Source organism: Bubalus kerabau, chromosome 2 (genome assembly GCF_029407905.1).
Source record: "Bubalus kerabau isolate K-KA32 ecotype Philippines breed swamp buffalo chromosome 2, PCC_UOA_SB_1v2, whole genome shotgun sequence".
In the NCBI taxonomy this organism is placed as follows: Eukaryota; Metazoa; Chordata; class Mammalia; order Artiodactyla; family Bovidae; genus Bubalus; species Bubalus kerabau.
This window is the reverse complement of record NC_073625.1, coordinates 43,112,950-43,133,103: the sequence shown is the minus strand read 5'-3', so window position 1 is coordinate 43,133,103 and position 20,154 is coordinate 43,112,950. Positions and strand designations below refer to the sequence as shown.

Genomic DNA, 20,154 nt, shown 5'->3' with positions numbered 1-20,154 from the left:
TGGCCACTGCCCACGTCCACAGCTTTTCATTTCAAGGGGATACAAGGTGCATGGAGGGCCCCCTGTTTCTCATGACCAGTGCCTTTTGTGGTCACTGTGTGACTTCAGCAGAGTTTATGACCTGGGAGAAGTGGGTTCAGGGGTCCCTCTTCTCCAGCACAGCCCGCCCCCGTCAGCTTCTGCAAAATGGGCAGTGGGTCGTTCTGTGCTGCTCACTCTCAGCAGAGGTGAAATTTAAGTGCCCATCGAACATTCGCTGAAATCTCCTAAGACCATGATAAATAGTGGCTGACACTCAAGTGTTTAGTGACATTTCTAATGGGAACACTCATCCTTTCATCTCAAGGCCAGCGGACTCCAGCTGCCGAAGTCCTTTGGGAGGTAGGACTCACCTGGAGCCCCAAAACTAATTCCCTTCTTGTCAAACAGCTGTTTCCCACATTTTTTCTGTGCTCCCACTTAATTTTTATGCTTTCTGAAACATTTTTTAAACCTATACGGTGATGAGAAAGCTCTATGTGATGATTACATCAGTCAGGGGAAGTTTTGAATCATTCGCCATTGGTATCAATCAGGAATCTTTTCATTTCAAGTAATAATAATAAAAAGCAACCCAGGCCACCTTGGCAATTCATGCGACAGAGCTGGCTCTGGAAATGAGTGATTTTTGACCCAGAAATCATCTGTTCTGCCATCAGCTCTGCTTCCGGGGGCTGACGACTGCCTAACAGAGCGTCTCTCTGGCCGAGGCCCCCAGGGGGCTGCCCGTCCTCCCTGGCCAGCCCGAGGTTGCCTGGGCAGAGGGAAGAGAACGTTCTTTCACCCAAATTTAAATAAGAGGTTTGAAATTTGCTCTGTATTCGTTTTAATTGCCTGCCTACCCTGGAGGCAGTGGCCGTGTCCAAGGATACAGGGTTCCTGTGATAATTTAGACCCAGGTCACAAGCTGCTATTGTAGACACAGAGGTGCATCAGGGCCCCTGAAGGGCAGGGGGAGCTGGCCGTGATGGGTGGCCCCAGACATCCCCTCTGCTCATTACTTCTAATGAAGGAAGGAAAGAAGGGGAGTGGGGAACCCAAATCACAACCACTCACCACAAAGTGTCATTAATAAATACTCTTTCATTTACATAACAAATATCAGCACTAATAGGGCCAAACAGGTATTATTTTTTTTTTCCCCCTCTTGATCCTTAAGGAGTCTGTTACCTACCAGGGAACAGAGACTTTTAAAATACTTAGTATAACATGTTGGAAAACATGACTTTTTCTGTTGTCTCAAATTGTTCTCTAATTTAATCTTTGTTTTCAAAGCAGTCGACAGTCTGTGATACCTGGGTCAACCTCACACCAGGCACCCCGTAAATAATATAGTAGCCTTGGTGATAAAGATGAAGACAGTGAGGATTCTGCAGAAGAGCTTTCAGAACACAGGCCCCTGACCTTTAATTTTTATTAACTATTTTTTAATCTCTCTCTCTCTCTTTCTTTTTTTTTGGCTGTGGCATGTGGCATTTGGGATATTAGTTCCCTGACCAGGGATTGAACCCACGCCTCTACATTGGCAACATGCAGTCTTTAACCCTGGACCACCAGAAATGTCCCCAGAAATTTCATTTTTATTTTCAGTGATAAGCTTTCTTCTAGTTCCTCATGCTTTTCAATAATAGTCTGCTCAGGCCTTTCCTAATTCACATTCAGAAATGATCCTTTGGTCATCTTCACAGGTAGCTGACTTTATTAAGAAATCTAGATTTTTCCAACTTTAATTAATCGAAGGAAGCTTCAGCTTGCATGGATATTACAAAGAAACGTCAGGGCTGCTGTGTTTGCACAGAGGAGGGGGTTTTATGCAGTCAGGGTCCCAGCAAAGACTTTCTCTAAGATCTGGTGGGTGAGTGCTAACTGGGTCTGAAAGGATCAGGACTTGTAATCAAGTTGAGTAAAATGATGTGAAGATAGGGACGTTTCACCAACTTCTTACTACAGTCTGTGCCCTCCTCCAAGTTGCAGAAGGACTTTAGTCTTTTATCCTGGGGTCCCTGTTGCTATGCCTTTGTCTGCATCATTGGTTTCTTTTTTCTAACAAATCACACCCCTCTCAGGGCCCAGCTGGTTTTCATATGCTCCCTCTCATTAATTAAACTTTCGTCACCAGCGAGAACAGCCATCACAGGGAGTGCGGGTCTGCTGTGTGCCAAAGCTCAACTGCTGCTGGGGTCTGGCCATCTCCCAGGAAGGCAGCATGGACCCTCACCATGGGTAAGGTGCCCACTCTTCACACTGAAGAGTGTTCTTTTAAAATTTACTTTATTGGAGTCTGGTTGGTTTACAATGCTGTTTTAATTTCTGCTATACAGCAAAGTGATTCAGTGAAACATTTCTTTTCATATTCTTTTCCATTATGGCTTGTCACAGGATAGTGAATATGGTTCCCTGTGCTTTATAGTGAGATCTTTGTTTATCCATCCTGTATATAATAGTTATATCTGCTAATCCCAGACTCTCAGTCCTTCTCTTCACCACCGTCCTCCCCCTCAGCAACCACAAGTCTGTTCTCTATGTCTGGAGTCTGTTTCTGTTTGTAGATAAGTTCCTTTGTGTCATTATTTTAGATTCCACTATATGTGGATATATTATAAGGTATTTTGAAGAAGGAAATGTCAACCCACTCCAATATTCTTGCCTGGAGAATCCCAGGGACAGAGGAGTCTGGTGGGCCACAGTCCCTGGGGTCAGAAAAGAGTTGCACATGACTTAGAGGCTAAGCAACAACAGCATATGATATGTGTCTTTCTCTTTCTGACTTACTTCGCTTAGTAGGATCATCCTAAGTCCATGTATGTTGCTACAAATGGCTTTATGTCTTTCTTTTCTATAGCTGAGTAGTATTCCATTGTATACATGCAGAAGAATGTCTTGGTTCTAGTGTTAGAGGCTGTGAAAAATCTGTCTGTTTGGTTTTAGAGAAGGATTTTCCAAAAATAAGTGAATATATATGTGAGGAGCTGCTGCTGCTGCTGCTAAGTCGCTTCAGTCATGTCCGACTCTGTGCGACCCCAGAGACGGCGGCCCACCAGGCTCCCCCGTCCCTGGGATTCTCCAGGCAAGAACACTGGAGTGGGTTGCCATTTCCTTCTCCAATGCATGAAAGTGAAAAGTGAAAGTGAAGTCGCTCAGTTGTGTCTGACTCCTAGTGACCCCATGGGCTGCAGCCTACCAGGCTCCTCCGCCCATGGGATTTTCCAGGCAAGAGTACTGGAGTGGGGTGCCATTGCCTTCTCTGTGTGAGGATCTAGGGAAAACTAATTCATGGGGAAGGGCAGACACGTTTTGGGGAGATAATATATGCATTTCCACTTGCTTTGCTAGAAGTAAACACCAGGACTGGGTGATTTTGCTAGAAATCATCCTTAAAGAAGTCAGCTATAGGAAGTTGGCCACCTGTCATAACTACAGCTTTTCCATAACTAACTTCTGTAAGCCTGCAACGGGAAAATTTTTTGTGTCTCAGTATCCCTTATGATGGGGAAAAAGAATTTTTGTGTAATGGAGCTGTTTTGTTTTAACATCCCAAATATGAATTTAAGTCTGTCTGGCCAGACTACTATCATGCAGCTTTCCAGGTTATTGTGTAAGTTAATCTTTAACTTAAAACTCAGAACCCATGAGTATTCTGATTATAGCACTATTTTCTACTGATTATAGCACTATTTTCTACTGATTATAGCACTATTTTCTACCATGATTTTACTCTCAGGGCAGCAAGCTGCACTGCCAAGGAAATGGTGTTCTGGGAGGAGAGCCCTTTGGGGCAGGACAAGAAGACGCTTGTGGTTCTTCACTAAAAGTGTTTTAAATGCCCTCAGAAAGCGCAGGGTGACAGCGTTCTTTAGAACATACACCTTTGCTAATGTGAAGCTACCTATGCTTCTTTGCCTTCCTTTCTTCTTGTTGGTTGTGTGGCAATTCTTGTTTTTCACAAGTACCATGCATTATATTCTGTTTTTAGTTGATCCATTTGGATGCTGGTAACTCATCTTATGTTCAAGGGCAGGCAGAGCTAGTCCTTTTCGAATAGCAAAGACAGTGCTCACATTTTCTGTGGAAAAGCCCACGAAGGCCCCTGAGATCACTGGGGTCCGAGTATTGTTGGATGAGTGACTCCCCCCGTTTGAGAACGTCTTGTCTGATTTGAGCACTGAGTGCTGCTCACTGTTGTGAGGTAAGGCTCCTAGGGTTAGAAGAGCTCCAGCAGCGTCAGAGGAGGGGAGGGGCTGACAGGCCCGCGTGGAAAGCTCAGAAGCCATGGATGCAGAAGCTCCCCCATCCACGGGACGTCTGCAATCCCACCATTAGATGTTACTTTCTAAGGAGCTGCCCTTGACATGCAACCACCGCCGCGGCTCTGGCAGCACGTCTGGAGCTGGTGGACAAAGCTCTGGGTCCTGACGCTCCTCCCGGTGGCCGGGTGCAGCAGGAGCCCTTTGGCTGGCCAGGTGGGGCTGGTCTGGGTAGGGAAGTTATTGCACTGTGCAAATTCTAAGGCTCCACAACCTACTGGGGCCTCGGCTCCCTTCCTGCCATGCCTGCCTCGCCCCCCGGCCCTGCCCATGGAAGCCTGGCCCAGCTCAGGTCTTGCTATCCACAGGCCTGGCCCCCTGCGAGCCTCAGCTTGGGTGTCAGGCTGTGGGCAACCTCACCGGGAGCCCCGCTGAAGCCAGCGCTCCCTGCAACCCACCACTCTGGCCCTGTCCATCGCCCTGGCTTTGCTTTCTGGCACTTAGGATCCAATGTTTCCTGCCACTTTCACAGACTGTGCTTCTGAAATACGAGTGCTTATGTTTGCCCAGTACTGCCCAGGACCGCAAAGGCCTGATCATGGTACTTGACGATTTGAGCAGCTCTGTGCCTTTTACCAGGTGCCCTGCCTCCAGGAGTGGACAGAGGCTGACCCCCCGATGCCCCCAAACACTGACCCTCACAGCCCTCGACCTCCTGCTCCTGTAATAGGCAGGTGATGTGAAGGTGTCTCATCAGCTGTCAAGCTACCAGTTCAGGTGAGCAGTTCCTACATGTTCATTAGCCGGTTTTCTCTCCTTAAGTGGCTGAGCCAGCATCTCCTGGGGCCCAGAGTGTGACCTGGACGGTACTTCTCATCTGAACACTTGCTCCAAACTTTGGAGAGTATGAAATGCACTTCTGTTTTACTGCTTAGCATTTGGATACTATTTGTTACTCCAGCTTGGTCTAACCTAATCAATGTACCTTTTTTTTTTTTTTTTTTTTAAGGATACTATCAAATCACTCCTAAAAAGATTGAATTTTCATGCCCCAAAATAGTGTTTCTGAAATCTGAGTAGTTTCTATTGCTCATTAACTTCTCATTACATCCATGAATGGAATGCATCATTATTCCCCGTTTTATACTTGAGAATATTTTTGGTATGTTCCCCAAATCATGAATCTAGCATGTGGCACAGCTGGGATTTAAATCCAAAATCTTCTGAATATAAATACCATTTCTATACCCAAAATAGGACACATTTTAGAGAATATGGGGAAATATGATGTAAAGGCAATAATGAGATCAAGTCATAGAGGACACCCAGAACAAGGACGAGAGTACAGAAATGGCTCTGAGTAACATGGACATGTGTGTGCATGTGTGTGTGTGCATGAGTGTGCACATGCTCACACATATGTCTATAGGAAAATGACAAAACAAGTTACATCATCTGGTGTGTATTGGAGTTGGAAAAGATCAGAGTTGGTAAGACTATTGTAAACTATGATAGTACTCAAAAACTTATGTTCTTTCATCAAATGTGAAATATTGACCAAATATAAATATTAATTGAATTGGGAGTTCATATCATGATACATAAATTGTTTAGAACTGAAAAATTAACAACACTGTTTTTTAAAGCTTTGTGCAGTTGAACTATCAGGAAGTAAGTAATTATAAATTGCCTCTACATCTCTCTGAGAATCTGTAACTGCCCCATCCATGACTCTGATGTGTACGTAGGTGGATCTTCCATGGTCAGCTGTTTCCAGTAAACCAGATTTTCAGCTGTTATAAGTAAATTTAGTGATTGGAAGAGATTATTTCACTCTTGTTCATATTTTATTTTCCCATTTTTATTCTTAAAACATTACAGCAAAGCCAGTGAAACATTAACACCCACAGCCTGCTGCCCTCCAATAAGACACACAGGACTCTAGTTCCTGCTTTTTTTGGTCATTTGATGGCTTTTTAGTTACAATTGTCACATAAATCAGTTCTAAATTTCAAAGTGCCCTTATCTATGTTATGTTGCTATGGGATCTTATAGTAAACATTTTTGGGCTTCCCTTGTGGCTCAGCTGGTAAAGAATCCACCTGTAATGCAGGAGATCCAAATTTGATTCCTAGCTTGGGAAGATCCCCTGGAGAAGGGATAGGCCACTCACTCCAGTATTCATGGGCTTCCCTGGTGGTCAGACAGTAAAGAGCCTCCTGCAGTGCAAGACACCTGGGTTTGATCCCTGGGTTGGTAAGATCCCCTGAAGGAGGACATGGCAACTCACTCCAGTATTCTTACCTGTAGAATCCCCATGGACAGAGGATCCGGGCGGCCTACAGTTCATGGGGTCGCACACAGTTGGACATGACTGAGTGACTAAGCACAGCCCAGTAAACATTTTTAATGGCTGAATAGTATTTATGCAATTTTACTTTCAGTTTTGTGACTTCTTCTGCTCTCAAACATTTGTTTCATTTATTTTTGCCATTTAGTCATTTACAGATATACATGTGTAGCCATCTATTATATTGATATCTATCTAATGTAGAGGCTTGTCGTTTGTTTTCTTACAGATTTATATTTTTTAGGATTTGGTTTCATTCATAATATTAACAGGTCAGATATATCAACCCCATGAAGATTATTGCTCCATACTGTCCAACTACAACACATTCCACCATTGCATACCCAGAGACGTGTCGTGTTTACTGTAGCCTCATCAGCTTTGTGAAGCAGGCTGGTGGTTCTTCCTCACTGAACTGGTTTTTAACAGCCCTTCATTGTGTTAACTTGCAGTTATTTTCAATCACAATGTTTTTAAAACAATAAGCTTTTCTTCATTTCCCTGGTTAGTAGTTAATGCAGATGCATTTCACAAACAGTCTATGACTTTCTTATTTGGCTAGTTGTAATTTTACAGACATTACCAGCTAAATGTTGCTTGGTTGTAAATAATGCCTAAAAGCGTAAGTATGTATTTGATTAATTTTTAAAAAAATGTTAGTAGGCATCTGGCTAAAATTGATACAAAACTGTAAAGCACAGGTCTTCTTTTTTTATCTTATTTCAGAGTTGCCACTAGAATCTATGACTCAAACACAGCAGTAAGGGAAAGAAAATTCATTTTTCTACCTGTAACTCAAAACAAATATGTAGAAAGCTATGATAACTACTTCTTAAGCTGATATGACAGCTAGAACAACATATGTTTGACTTTTCCATACGTCGTTAAATTGCTCTCTGCGTAATAAAAACCACATGCCAACATAGCTAACTGTTCACAAAGGCATACACTATTAAATGTGCCACTCTTCTTTATGAAAACATCTGCTTGAGTCTTTTAAATACACACACACATGCACACACACACGGACACACATGCACACATTTCCCCAGAACAAAAAGATAAGATGATTTTAGTGTAAATCATTTTCCTACTAAAATCTTATTTATGTATATCCTATCTAGTGGGAGAATGCTACTGAACCAGTGCAACCCTACCCATAAAGAAATTTCTCTAAATTAGTATGTACATGTATCCATAAAATTATTTTTGTCTTTGTATTTTTGTTTTAAAGCCTCGAATTAACAACAACAACAGAGAGCTGTGGGGTCGGGTGTCTAGAGGGAAGCAGCATGTATAATGAGGTGCTATAGTGATGCAGGATTGCTGAGTGAGTGAGCATGGATCCTCATGGCGGAGTCTTAGAGTCTGATTTCTGTTTAGGGGGTAAACGCATGGGATCTTTTATTTATTCTCAAAGGATGAAAATGTCTTAAAGCAATTTATTTTTGTTACCGTCAAAACCCACACTTTCACTGGGGACTTCCTGACCCACCCCCAAGGTGATGAGTCCTAATGTTACTAAAGTTTCCATTGTCTATTTTTCCACTTTCCTTTGCATCCCTGGGTGGCTTGTGGCCAGATTCTGGGCCATGAGATGGACATGGACGTTTGTTGAAAGTGGTGGGGGGAGATGCGGAGCTTTGTGAAATTGTTGGCTTTGTTGATACAAAAGCCAAGAAAGAGAGATGTGGCTGGTGTCATCTCTTCCTTACCTCCGGCATTTGGATTTCCTTCCTAACATGGCTGTGATAACTGGAACAGTGACAGCCAGTCTTGCATCATGAGGTCAAGGGCAAGCACATTGAGAGAAACACCTTTTCCTTAGATGAGTCCCTGGTAAACGACAGGCGTCAAGAAACATCACAGAACATGTGAAATGGCAAACCTTGGAGACCCATGTAAGGCAAGTTCCAGGGATGCCCCAAAGAGCTAGGGGCCGTGCTTCTTTAGCACTAACAAGCTGAAAACTGCAAGGGAGCCACTGAGCCAGTAGACGTGGAATACCGATGTTAATGGGACAGTAGTATCATTCATCCAGCGAGGCGGCCAGGGACCCTAGGATTCTAATAACAGAAGAAAAAAAAAAAGTGGAAGTATCAGTCACTCAGTCATGTTTGACTCTTTACGACCCCATGGACTGTCCTGTCCATGGAATTTCCCAGGCAAGAATACTGGAGTGAGTAGTCACTTCCTTCTCCAGGGGATCTTCCTGACCCCGGGATTGAACTTGGATCTCCTGCATTGCAGGCAGATTGTTTATTGTCTCAACCACCAGGGAAGGCCCTACTAACAGAAGGGCCCCATTAATAGCCACAGCTCCTGGAAAGGCTTCCTCAATAATCTCCCCATCTCTGCCGCTCCCAGAGATATTAGGCATCTTTTCCCATGATGCATCACTCTGAGCAGACAGACAAATGCATGTACCAACCACATAGCAGCCGTATTTACTGCAACTGTTGGCTTGTGTATCTGCCTCTCCTGGACTAGACTTTTCTTAGGAGCCTGGACTCTGCTTTTTTAAAAATCTTGAGCTCTCCAGAGCTAATCTCAATTTTGATATTTAATAAATACTGCATAAACACTTGTCAAATCAGCAGGTATTATGGCCTTCTCAGACACTGAGGGCATCTTCCCTAAAGAATTGTCATGGCAAGTCAGGACAGTTGTCTGGGAGAAGATGTATCAGTGTATCATGGAGAGCAAACCTTGAATATGGAGTATTTCTTTACATGTATAACTGGCCCAGTTTTGGCTTCTAGTAACTGTGGTTGACTATCTTTTTTTCTTTTCTTTTTTTAAATTTTTTTTCTAAGTAAAATGTGTAAATTTTTTAATATAATTTATTTTATTTTATTATTATTATTTTTTTTTACTTTACAATATTGTATTGGTTTTGCCGTACATCAACATGCTTCCGCCACGGGAATTTCCATTCTAGTGCTGTCTTTAATTTTCCAGAACACACCATGTTGAGGAGAGAAAATATTAGTTTACCTGGACTTTTAATGACTGCGGAGTTCTCGGAGCACTGGAGCAGAAAGACTGACCATCTGTGGGACATCGCTGGACCCAGGCTCTGCTGTTCTCCAGTGAGTGACCCCCCCATGGGGAACTGCTTACTCCTCTGGTTACTGTTCCTCAGCAAAGACAGAAGGGAGCTGCCGGGCTGTGGCTCTTCCTGTGTTGGCGATGAAACTGTGCTGGACGCAGGAGTGGTAGTCTAACCCCGAGGCTATGTCAGCGCAGCCCTGGAGGAGGCACCTTCTAGATCTGATTAGTTGTACCCACAACCACCGAGTTCCTGAACAGGAGCCGAAGCACAAGTGTGAACGTCCTGAACAGAAGAATTTTGGAAGGGTGTGGGGGCTCCCAGGGTGGAGAGGACAGCCCAGCACCTGGGGCAGGGGTGATGGGAGAGGGTTGGGGTGGCTGGTTTCTGGAGGCTGCTGGGAGACCCCTCATATCAGGCAAAAGTGCCCCAGGCTTGAGTCATGGCCCTCAAGGCTTCAGCCTGCCCTTGACCCCGGAAGGAGGTTCCTGGCTCAGGGTGGCGGGGGAATTGAGGCTGACACCCCACAGACTGTCATGGGGAGGGTGTTCCCCAGGCTTCGAGCTGGGTTTCAGAAGCAGTGATGTTCCAGAGACGTGAACCTGCCATTCTGGGCACTTTGCCATGGTCGAAACCCCCTGTCGTCCTGTGACAGCCAGTCAGCCAAGACCAGGAGGCAGTCAGATTTCATCTCGTGCTCTCAGGAGCCTCTGCCTGGCACCCACGGCTGCATCATTGTGTGCTGGGCTCCCAGCTGGTGAGAGTGTGAACCTCACAGGCCTTCATGGAAGGGGCCCCAGTGAGCATTCAGAGTGAGTGTGCGCCCACGGCTGATGTGCTCTCAGCCTCCCGACAGCTCCTGTGGGATCCCCCATGCAGGCCGTGTGCCACACCCCCACCCTCCAGGCAGAGCAGACAGATTTCTCCACCCCAGGAATGTTAAAGCAAATGGCAAAGAAGAATGTTAAAGCAAGGGAAAACTGGCCTCTAACGTCAGCATCGCTGAGCTGTGCATACTTGGATAATCTCACTAATGTCTCTGGATTTCTGCTTGGTCATCTATAGAATCAGTGGTAAAACCTACTTCGTTAGGTTATATTGAATGTCCATGGGCATCTGGAGCTGGGTCTTCTGCAAGGTAGTCCTTGGCATTTAAAGACCTGATCCTAGGAGACCTACACACTAGGCTGGAGGACAAACCTTCATTACTTGGAAGCCACAGCGGGGCCATTCTTCGTTGTTTTTTTGTTGTGTAATGACTGATTCTCAGGAAAATGACTGTATGATTTGGTTAACTGCACGACACCCCACCTGACACCAAGGACTCAGAAAGCTTTGTGTCCCCGAGCCCAGAAGTGAGCAGGGAGCTGGCTCTGTTGTCACAGGCTCCTGAGGGGGTGTTCTCTGAGCCTTCTTCATGCACGACCCTTGGAATGTTCCGTGAAATCTATGTTTTCTTATATGGCGTTTTCAGTGTTGTGAAGGCTTACAGAAATAACTCACACTTTTTTTTTTAATCATAAAAGTATAGGCTTGATTTTGGTTTGGAGGGAACTGAAAGCTCTCAGTGATTTTAAGTCAAAAACCATCAAGAAGTCTGTCAGCCTCTGTTTCTCTGTATCAGTGCTTTTCATAAATGTGCTCTTTGTTAACCGCAACGGGGATGCTGTCTTGGGAAAGTATTGACTCTCGTTCTAAACACAGTGAACACCCATCACTAATTTGTTCTTTCCCTCCCCTTCCAGTGACTCGCAGGCATCTATTAAAGATAAAATTAATTCACACCAAAAAATAGAAATCTAAAATTAAATATTTAATTAGAACTCTGATTTGCTTTAAAGATAGGTGGCATTGCACAGGCTATATTACACTCTCTGTATAATTTTTTTTGACAAAAAAAGATAACTGTTCATTTTAACAGGTCACTTTAATATTAATACATGTGTAATAGGATTGGAACTGAACATCAGCTAGAGATGGTACATTGTACATTATTGGGAAAATTACAGTTTTGTATTGTAAAAACATTTATTTTTTTTAACAATTTACCTACATTAATCAAAAAATTACAGCATATTTAATAATTTTACAAATTCTTCATAAAAAATATATCTCTGTACAAAAAGGTCATTTGCACCTACTTCATGTCAGCAGCATGTGGCGAGGTGGCGAGACGGGTGGCTGATGGCGATGGTTTCCTGATCATAATGCCAGCGTTCTTTCCCCTTTTTTTATAATAGCTTTTTGTTTTTTTTTGTGGTTGTTTACAAAATATTTTACAGAAGAAAAAAATTATTGCAGCTAGCCTGAAGAAAGGCAAGATGTGTGGGACAAGCAGCAGTTTGAACAGCTTTGAAGCACAGAACCTGTCCGGGGCTCCCGCCCTCCATGGGCTCTGGCTGCTCCCGGAAACAATCCTGCAGCCGGGCAGGAGGGCGCACTTGCCGACGGCTTGGACCGAACCTCCAGCACCTCGCGGGAATCTGATCAACACTGCACACCCTGGGAAGAAACTGGGCAGAATTCTCGCACAAGAATTTCATGGGATACTTTTTTTTTTTTAACAACATGCTCCAAACTGGCAACCGAGGACACTCTGACTTTGCACACAAAGGAGAATCACTTCTGATCTGATATGTGGTTTCTTGTATGTAGGTATGTCCTGTCGTGTCTGGTTTCTTGTATGTAGGTATGTCCTGTCGTGTCAGGGTTTTGTAAAGTCATTGACCAGCAAGCAGGTCAGGGATGTGGAGAGAGACACTGATTCAGACTCTGAAGTCAGCATTTTGCACCTAGTTTGAATGACTCAAACCGCATATGTACACGCTATTATATTTATCTATATGTATGTATATATATACACCTCATATGTATAGTAACCCTGTTCTCCCCTGCACACAAAGACGCGACAGCTTCCTCCTGTCTTTTCTTTACCTCAGCTCCCTGGGTGTGCGAGGAGCCTGCCTCTAACTGACCTCATCTGGCCTAAGGAGAAGAAGCCATAAGGACTCCAGGCTGCAAAGCCCTCTCGGTCCCACTGCCAGTCTGGCCAGGGCGAACCCTGGAGCTCCACGCTGCGGGTGGGAGAGGCTGGGAGAGGCCGGGGCCGCGGAGCTTGGCCACACCTCCCGACAGCTGTGCCCTTCAAACAGGCAGCACAACAGTGAGTGCCCCATGGGTAAGAGCGACTGAAATGTTCAAATTGAAACTTGAAAGAATGAGCTATTATCCTGACATTTGTGTTTTTCCTTTTTCACTTTTCAAGCCCTGCATCAAAGCATGCAACAAACACATCAGTCTTAAAGGTACGTGTGAACATGTCCTCAAGAACCAAGTCTCTATCGATGCTGCCGAGGATGGACAAAGGGGACCTTCTCAGTAAGTGGAATGCGGACTTAAAACTCAGGTAATAACATACGCCTTGGCTTTAAAAAAAAAATTTTTTTTTTAATCAAACAGCTGTAAGTAAAAATAAACACGATCTCTGAGTTTATTATGTAAACATCCTCACGGCTGCATCTTCTGCTTCCTGTCTGGGCTTTTACCGCCTTGGTAATCACACCTACTTTATTTATACTGTGATTCCTAATTTACCTGTGAGGAATTCTGAGCTCAGAAAAATCACCAAAGTTTTCTTTCCATCTGGGATTATACAGCATGAAACAGAAGAAATCTATAATAGTAATATCTAAACTGTGTCATCAGGAAAGAAGAGTGGGTGTGACTTTTCCTTGCCTCTAAAGGAACAATTACTATTTTGATCATCCTGAAACTTTTCCACTGCGTCCCAGGAACACACAGTCCTTTAACAGAAAATGAGAGGGATGGCAGCGAAAGAGAGAAATTACAGCAGAGGATGGACAGGAAGACTGTGTGGTGAGCCCAAACCCACAGGCAGGTCATGAGCAACCTAAAATAAATTACTATTCACATCTGTACATGGCACATAGAAAGTGCTGCAGACCTCCTGCTATGAAGTAGTGGAATATTGACGATAATGGGATGGGGACAAGACCAAAGAAAGGATGAGGGGAAATAAAAGGCCTCTGTTCTTTCTCAATGAATTCAACACAGCTGTGAAGCTAAAAGAAAGCAGTAATAAAATAAGTCTCTTCATATTATTTTTCCTTTTAAAACCTGTGCCATATCTGGGGATATTTTTTCTTTTTTCTCACACGCTAACTAAACTGCAGCTGGAATGCTTAGCTTGACAGTATGGCAGGATGCTTATATACAATGGATAGTGTGTAGAAACCCCGTGTAAATAGTTTATTTTTTTTTATCAGAATCTTAGTCATTCATAACACACTAGTGCAAAAAATTGTGCATCAAAAATTCTGCGAGAGAACAGCTGACTGGGAAGTTTGCAGATGGCCCTGGGGCGGCCCCGAGGTGAGCTGCGGGGCCCTCGAAGCTTGCCGGTCTCGGGGAGGACGGCGCAAAGCGTCTGCAGGTGTGTGCGGCTGCCGGAAAGGTGTCTTCTTCAGGAGGGCTTTTTTTTTTTCTTCTTTTTCCAGAATATTCATGGGGATTAAAAAAAAAAAACAATGAACCCATACTGCGGTGCTACCACGTGTGGCCCAGAGGCCGTCCTGCGGAGGCTGCACTGAGAGGCAGCTGGGCCACACCAGGCGGGCAGGGCTGCTGGGCAAGGCCGCGCATCCCGGGCCGCGCCCTCCTCCGCGCGCCTGGGCCGCAGCTGGGCGGCGGCGAGTCCGCTCCCGGGATGAGGGTCTGTCTGTGGCCCGCGTCCCCCGCGTGGCCGGGAGGGGCCGGGCCGGAGGGGAGGGTTTGTGGCACCTGTGGTCCCTGCTGTCCGTCGTCGGAGGTATGGCTATGAGGCGGCCGCCCGCGGGCTACACCACGGTGCACACCGTGTTCAGAGTCGTGTCAAAGCGCACGGCCTTGGCCTCAGTGGGCTTTAAGTTCGTGTCGTACATGGGGTTCTCAAAGGAGGCCTGCCCGTTGCTGTTCTCGTGGCCGGCGTAGCCGTTGTACTGGACCTTGGGTCTCGTCCTAGGGGCGGGAGACAAGAAGCGGGACAGGCCGTCAGGACCGCAGGGCCAGGCCCTGGGGAGAGACGCAGCGTCTGTACACCGACAGCGGGGCTACGGTACCTGTGTTTGTAGAGGTAAAATGCAAAGCCTGATAAGATGAGAGCGAAGAACGGCACTAGAATGGCAGCTGCCACAGAGCCGCTGTTGGTGCCTTGGTAGTGGCTCGAGGAGTCCCGGTCGGAGCTCACGGGGTCTGGAAAAGAAAGGGAGCTTTAACCTGCCGTCAGTGTCCTCCTGCTCACCCAGAGACAGGGCGACAATCGGTTTATCAACAAAGGTAGACTCTACAAGAAGCAGAAAGTGTTCCCATTCCATTGGGAAGCAGCTGACACTTCTTTGAAAGATTTTAACATCCATCTTAAGGAGTAAGACACGAAAAACGGGTGGTTCCTCATTTACCTTCAACCCTGTGACAGTGTCGTGTTTCCCGTGTGAGAACAGCAAAGGGGGCTGTGGTCATATTGACTTTTGCTTATAGTTATATTGACTTTTGCTTATGGCTGTAGATACTCACATTTGTGTAAAGTCTAACTGAAGCATGTACAGGGCTGTATCTGTCTATAGATGTGGGTAGCATGTGCTGTTTGCTCCAGCCCCAGGACAAATCACTGAAATTACACAAGAAGTCCAGGTCTCTATAGAAGTGGAATCACATTCATGTCTGACTCTCTGTGACCCCATGGAGTGTAGCCCACCAGGCTCCTCTATCCATGGAATTCTATAGACCAGAATACTGGAGTGGGCAGCCATTCCCTTCTCCAGGGAAGCTTCCCAAATCAGGGATTGAACCCAGGTCTCTCACACTGCAGGTGGATTCTTTACCATCTGAGCCACCATAGAGATGTGTGACTATCTTGGTGCAATCTACCTTTATTGGCATAGTCCAAAATTCATTATGAGTTTAGAAATCATCAAAGAATGCACGTCAATGTTATAAAGCAGGTTTCTATAAAATGAGTTCTGTCCATTAGAAGGGAAGGCAAGTATAAACATCTCAGTCACCAGGCAGGTGATATGATCATTAACTTGTGTATCTCCACAGTGGAGAGCTCTGCACAGCACTGAGGAAGAAGCAAACACTAAAATTTCAGATCGGAGAACATTTATCAAGGGATTTTTGCCCAATAAGTTTATTCTTAAAGAATTTACTTATAAAGCACAATTCTGAAATGTATTTGGCTGAATTGCATGGAACCACTCAATGTACGTGTGCAGTTAATTATGACTGGGGTCATCTGAATATAGCAGAACTGTAAAATGAAGCTGACCTCGTTTCAAAGTATAGTTCCAGAATTTATGAGATGCTTCCTGTCCCCCCCCCCTTTTTTTTTTTTACAAAACACAAATACAAAGAAGTAATCAAATATTTAAAATAATTAAATAGCCTTTTAAAGACATTTTCATAAAACCTTAGAAATAATATTAATTGTCGTCTCCTTCAGTGGATGGGCTTCCCACGGTGACACTAGGGGTAAAGAGCCCTCCTGCCAGTGCAGGAGAGGCAGGTCCATCCTGCGTCGGGAAGGCCCCCTGGAGGCAGGCATGGCAGCCCACTCCAGGATTCTTGCCTGGAGAATCCCATGGACAGAGGAGCCTGGTGGGCTACAGTCCATGGGGTTGCAAAGAGTTGGACTTGACTGAGCGACCGAACATTCACAGTAGATGCAGGATTATGCTACTCACTACCACCTCCAGTTCTTAGGTAAACATATTTTATCCTGGATGTTGGCACCTTGTAAATCATACCTTTTGGCGATCCTCCTGTATCAGCATGTATGATTCAGATTTAATTTTTCATTTTCAGGGGCATTCACCAGCTGCCATACACGGGGGATGTCAGATATTTGTTCTAAATCTCAGCACCCAGGAGATGGGCTTGTGATCTGAGCCAGTGGGGTGCTCCCTCCCTGGGCACAGGGTTAGCATGAGTGATGCAGAGACTCGGGGCTGTGGTGGGGCTAGAGCCCTGGGGACAGCTTCAAGAGCTTCCTGGTGGTTAGGCAGGCCTGTCCAGTCTTGGGGCCGGGTGCAACAGTAACCCCAGCCACCAGGGGTGGCGCTGTCCAGCCAGGAGAACCCAATGCCGCTCAAAGGGCCCAGCTTCAGTGATTTATTGTGAGAGTGAAATGTCAGGACATCTCAGCTACTTAGAACCTTAGCTGCACAGTTTCCCCAGGACCCACATTTACTAGAAAATTGGTTGCATGATGCCCGGGTAGTTGTCTGGCCAGCTTTCCTCTTAAATCTCCAGTTCCTACAGTAGAACCTGGAACATAACAGTTGCTCAGTACATATTTGAGAAATGAAAAAATGGTGCTGTCTTTGTCTTCAGTATCTTCTGGTTTCCATTAAGTTACCGTGGCTCATTCTCCAGGTGTTTATAATTCTGTGCATCTCTGCTCATCCTGATAAATTTGTAGTCTGCTTAAATTAACCAAAGCCACTTTCTGTTATCTGCAAGCAAGACTATATATTTTTGGCCATAATAGATCTCAGACTTCCAATTAATAAAATCCTGGATAATGGACCTGCCACAGGAGACCTCACATCACGACACAGGGCAACATGAAAGGTCTTTGTGAATTAAACTCCTGACTTGACTCTGAAATTATTATGCTGTCTGGAGCTCCTAGTTAATTTCAGTTATTTACCCATGTTTTAATAATTTAAAGGGTAATACATGCACATTATATTAATTAAAGTAGCATAAGAAGATATACAAATAAATATGAAGATGATGGACATAAAGGGTCACGCCTTGCCTTTTGCACTAGCTTTCCTCTTTATGATTAACAAGGTATTCAGTTTTGCTTTTGCTTGTGCTTTAGCGTCCTTCACATAATGTACTAGTATAGTGTGTGTGTGTATATATATATTTGTATTTATTTATTTGGCTGCACCGGGTCTTAGTTGCAGCATGCAGGATCTAGTTCCCTGATGAGGAATGGAACCAGGGCCCCCAGCATTGGGTGTGCGGTTTCTTAGCCGCTGGGCCACTAGGAAAGTCCCCAGTGTATTATTAATATACGTGACTATTCTCTGTTCTTACTTTAAATATGGGTATACTATTTACTTTTTTAAAAATTTGCCTTTTTAAACTTAACCATATATTTGTGAGGGCTTCCCTGGTGGCTCAGTGGGTAAAGCGTCTGCCTACAATGCGGGAGACCCGGGTTCGATCCCTGGGTTGGGAAGATCCCCTGGAGAAGGAAATGGCAACCCACTCCAGTACTCTTGCCTGGAAAATCCCATGGACTGAGAAGCCTGGTAGGCTACAATCCGTGGGGTCGCAAAGAGTTGGACACGACTGAGTGACAATTATTATTATAATTATATATTTGTGAAGTTCTTCCATCTGTGCATGTGCATGTAATTGTTTTCAGGTGTGCAGTATTCTATTAATTGGCTAAACCAGAATTTATTTAGCCAGTTTGCTGCTGAAGAACATTTGGTTCATTTCTAGCCTTTCTCTGTGATGCCACCATGAAATCCCCTTTCTGCAGCGATGCATCAGCAGGAGGCTGAATATACAGGATAGATTCTAAGAAGTAAAAGCACTGCCCAACAGAATGTGTACCTTGTAGCACTGCTCAGTTCAGTTCAGTCGCTTAGTCGTGTCCAACTCTTTGCGACCCCGTGAATAGCAGCACGTCCATCACCAACTCCTGGAGTTCACCCAAACTCACGTCTATCGAGTTGGTGATGCCATCCAGCCATCTCATCCTCTGTTGTCCCCTTCTCCTCCTGCCCCCAATCCCTCCCAGCATCAGGGTCTTTTCCAATGAGTCAAGTCTTCGCATGAGGTGGCCAAAGTATTGGAGCTTCAACTTCAGCATCAGTTCTTCCAATGAACACCCAGGACTGATCGCCTTTAGAATGGACTGGCTGGATCTCCTTGCAGTCCAGGGGACTCTCAAGAGTCTTCTCCAACACCACAGTTCTCAGTCTTACCTAATCTCTCTCTAAAGTGGCATCCCGATTTCCTCCCAACCCATCTCAGGAGAGACCTGGACACTGCGTCCAGTCTCCCCTGCCACGCCCCCCGCCTCCATCCTGGCCTCTTGCTGCCCCCCTCCTGCACATGATTACCACTGCTGCTGCCCTAGGAAACCAGATGCAGTGTGCAGCTGTTTTCTCAGTTGTGCTTCTTAAGAATGAAGGTGAGTGTCTTTTCATGTTATAGGCTGGAGCACTACTGAAAGAAATGCACATACTATAGAACTCACCATTTTAATGCTAGGGTGCAAGAATTCACCTTTTAATTCAAGAGTTTTCTTTTTTCCTATTAAAAATGTGGGGGTTGATGCTGCGGTGATCACCACAGCCTATGTGAGAACACTGCTGTCCCCCCTAAAATTGAACAGAGGCCTCAGCACTCAGTCCTCTGTACTCCAGCTTTAGGCAACCACCGCTCTACTCTCAGTCTGTATAGATTTGGCTGCTCTGGATACAGCATATAAATACAAGAACTCAGTATGTGTTTTTTGGTGATCGGCTTCTCATATTTAGCATGACGTTTTCAAGATAATATCGACAGTATGCATGCGCCACATGCTGTTGATCTGTTCACTGCTGATGGACACTTGGGTTGTTTCCACATTTGGACAATTGGGAATAATGCTGGTATAAACTTTCATGTGTAGATTTATGTGTGAACATGTATTTCCTAGTTCTCTTGTCATATGTGTTGGAGTGGAAATGCTGAAGCTTGCGGTAGCCTCATGTTTCAACTACCTGATGAATGACTGCCAGGCAGTTTTCCACAGCAACCACACCATCATCACTTTTGCATCAGCATGGTATGAGCCTCCTAATTGCTGCACATCTTTGCTTCCACTTGTTTCTTGTCATTATGATCTCAGCCACCCAAGTGGGTGTGAGGTGGTTTTCATTTGTGTTTCCCTAATGATTAATGATGTTGAGCATCTTTTCATTTACTTGTTGGTCATTTTTATCTCTTTGGAGAAATGTGTATTCAAATTGGTTGCCAGTGTTTTAATTAGGTTGTTTCCTTGCTAAAGGTGTGCTTGAGGAGACCTTATGAATAGCTGAGAAAAGAAGAGAAGCTAAAGGCAAAGGAGAAAAGGAAAGATATACCTATTTGAAGAGTTCCAAAGAATAGCGTGGAGAGATGAGAAAGCCTTCCTAAGTGAACAATGCAAAGAAATAGAGGAAAACAATAGAATGGGAAAGGCTTGAAATCTCTTCAAGAAAATTAGAGATACCAAGGGAATACTTCATTCAAAGATGGGCTCAATAAAGGACAGAAATGGTATAGACCTAACAGAAGCAGAAGATATTAAGAAGAGGTGGCAAGAATACACAGAAGAACTATACAAAAAAGATCTCTATGACCCAGATAACCACGATGATATGATCACTCACCTGGAGCCAGACATCCTAGAATGAGAA

General features: G+C 44.7%; 1 protein-coding gene across 1 annotated transcript in view; it reads right to left on the bottom strand.

Moving 5' to 3' along the window:
- Window positions 1-13,403: 13,403 nt before the first annotated feature.
- Window positions 13,404-20,154, bottom strand: part of CSMD1 (CUB and Sushi multiple domains 1) — a 1,679,419-nt gene continuing 1,672,668 nt past the window's right edge. The window contains exons 68-69 of the mRNA XM_055567572.1: window positions 14,803-14,935; window positions 13,404-14,701 (exon numbers count right to left, since the gene is read on the bottom strand). Coding sequence (XP_055423547.1) covers window positions 14,542-14,701; window positions 14,803-14,935 — 293 coding nt within the window. The 3' untranslated portion in view covers window positions 13,404-14,541. The remainder of the gene's footprint in view (window positions 14,702-14,802; window positions 14,936-20,154) is intronic.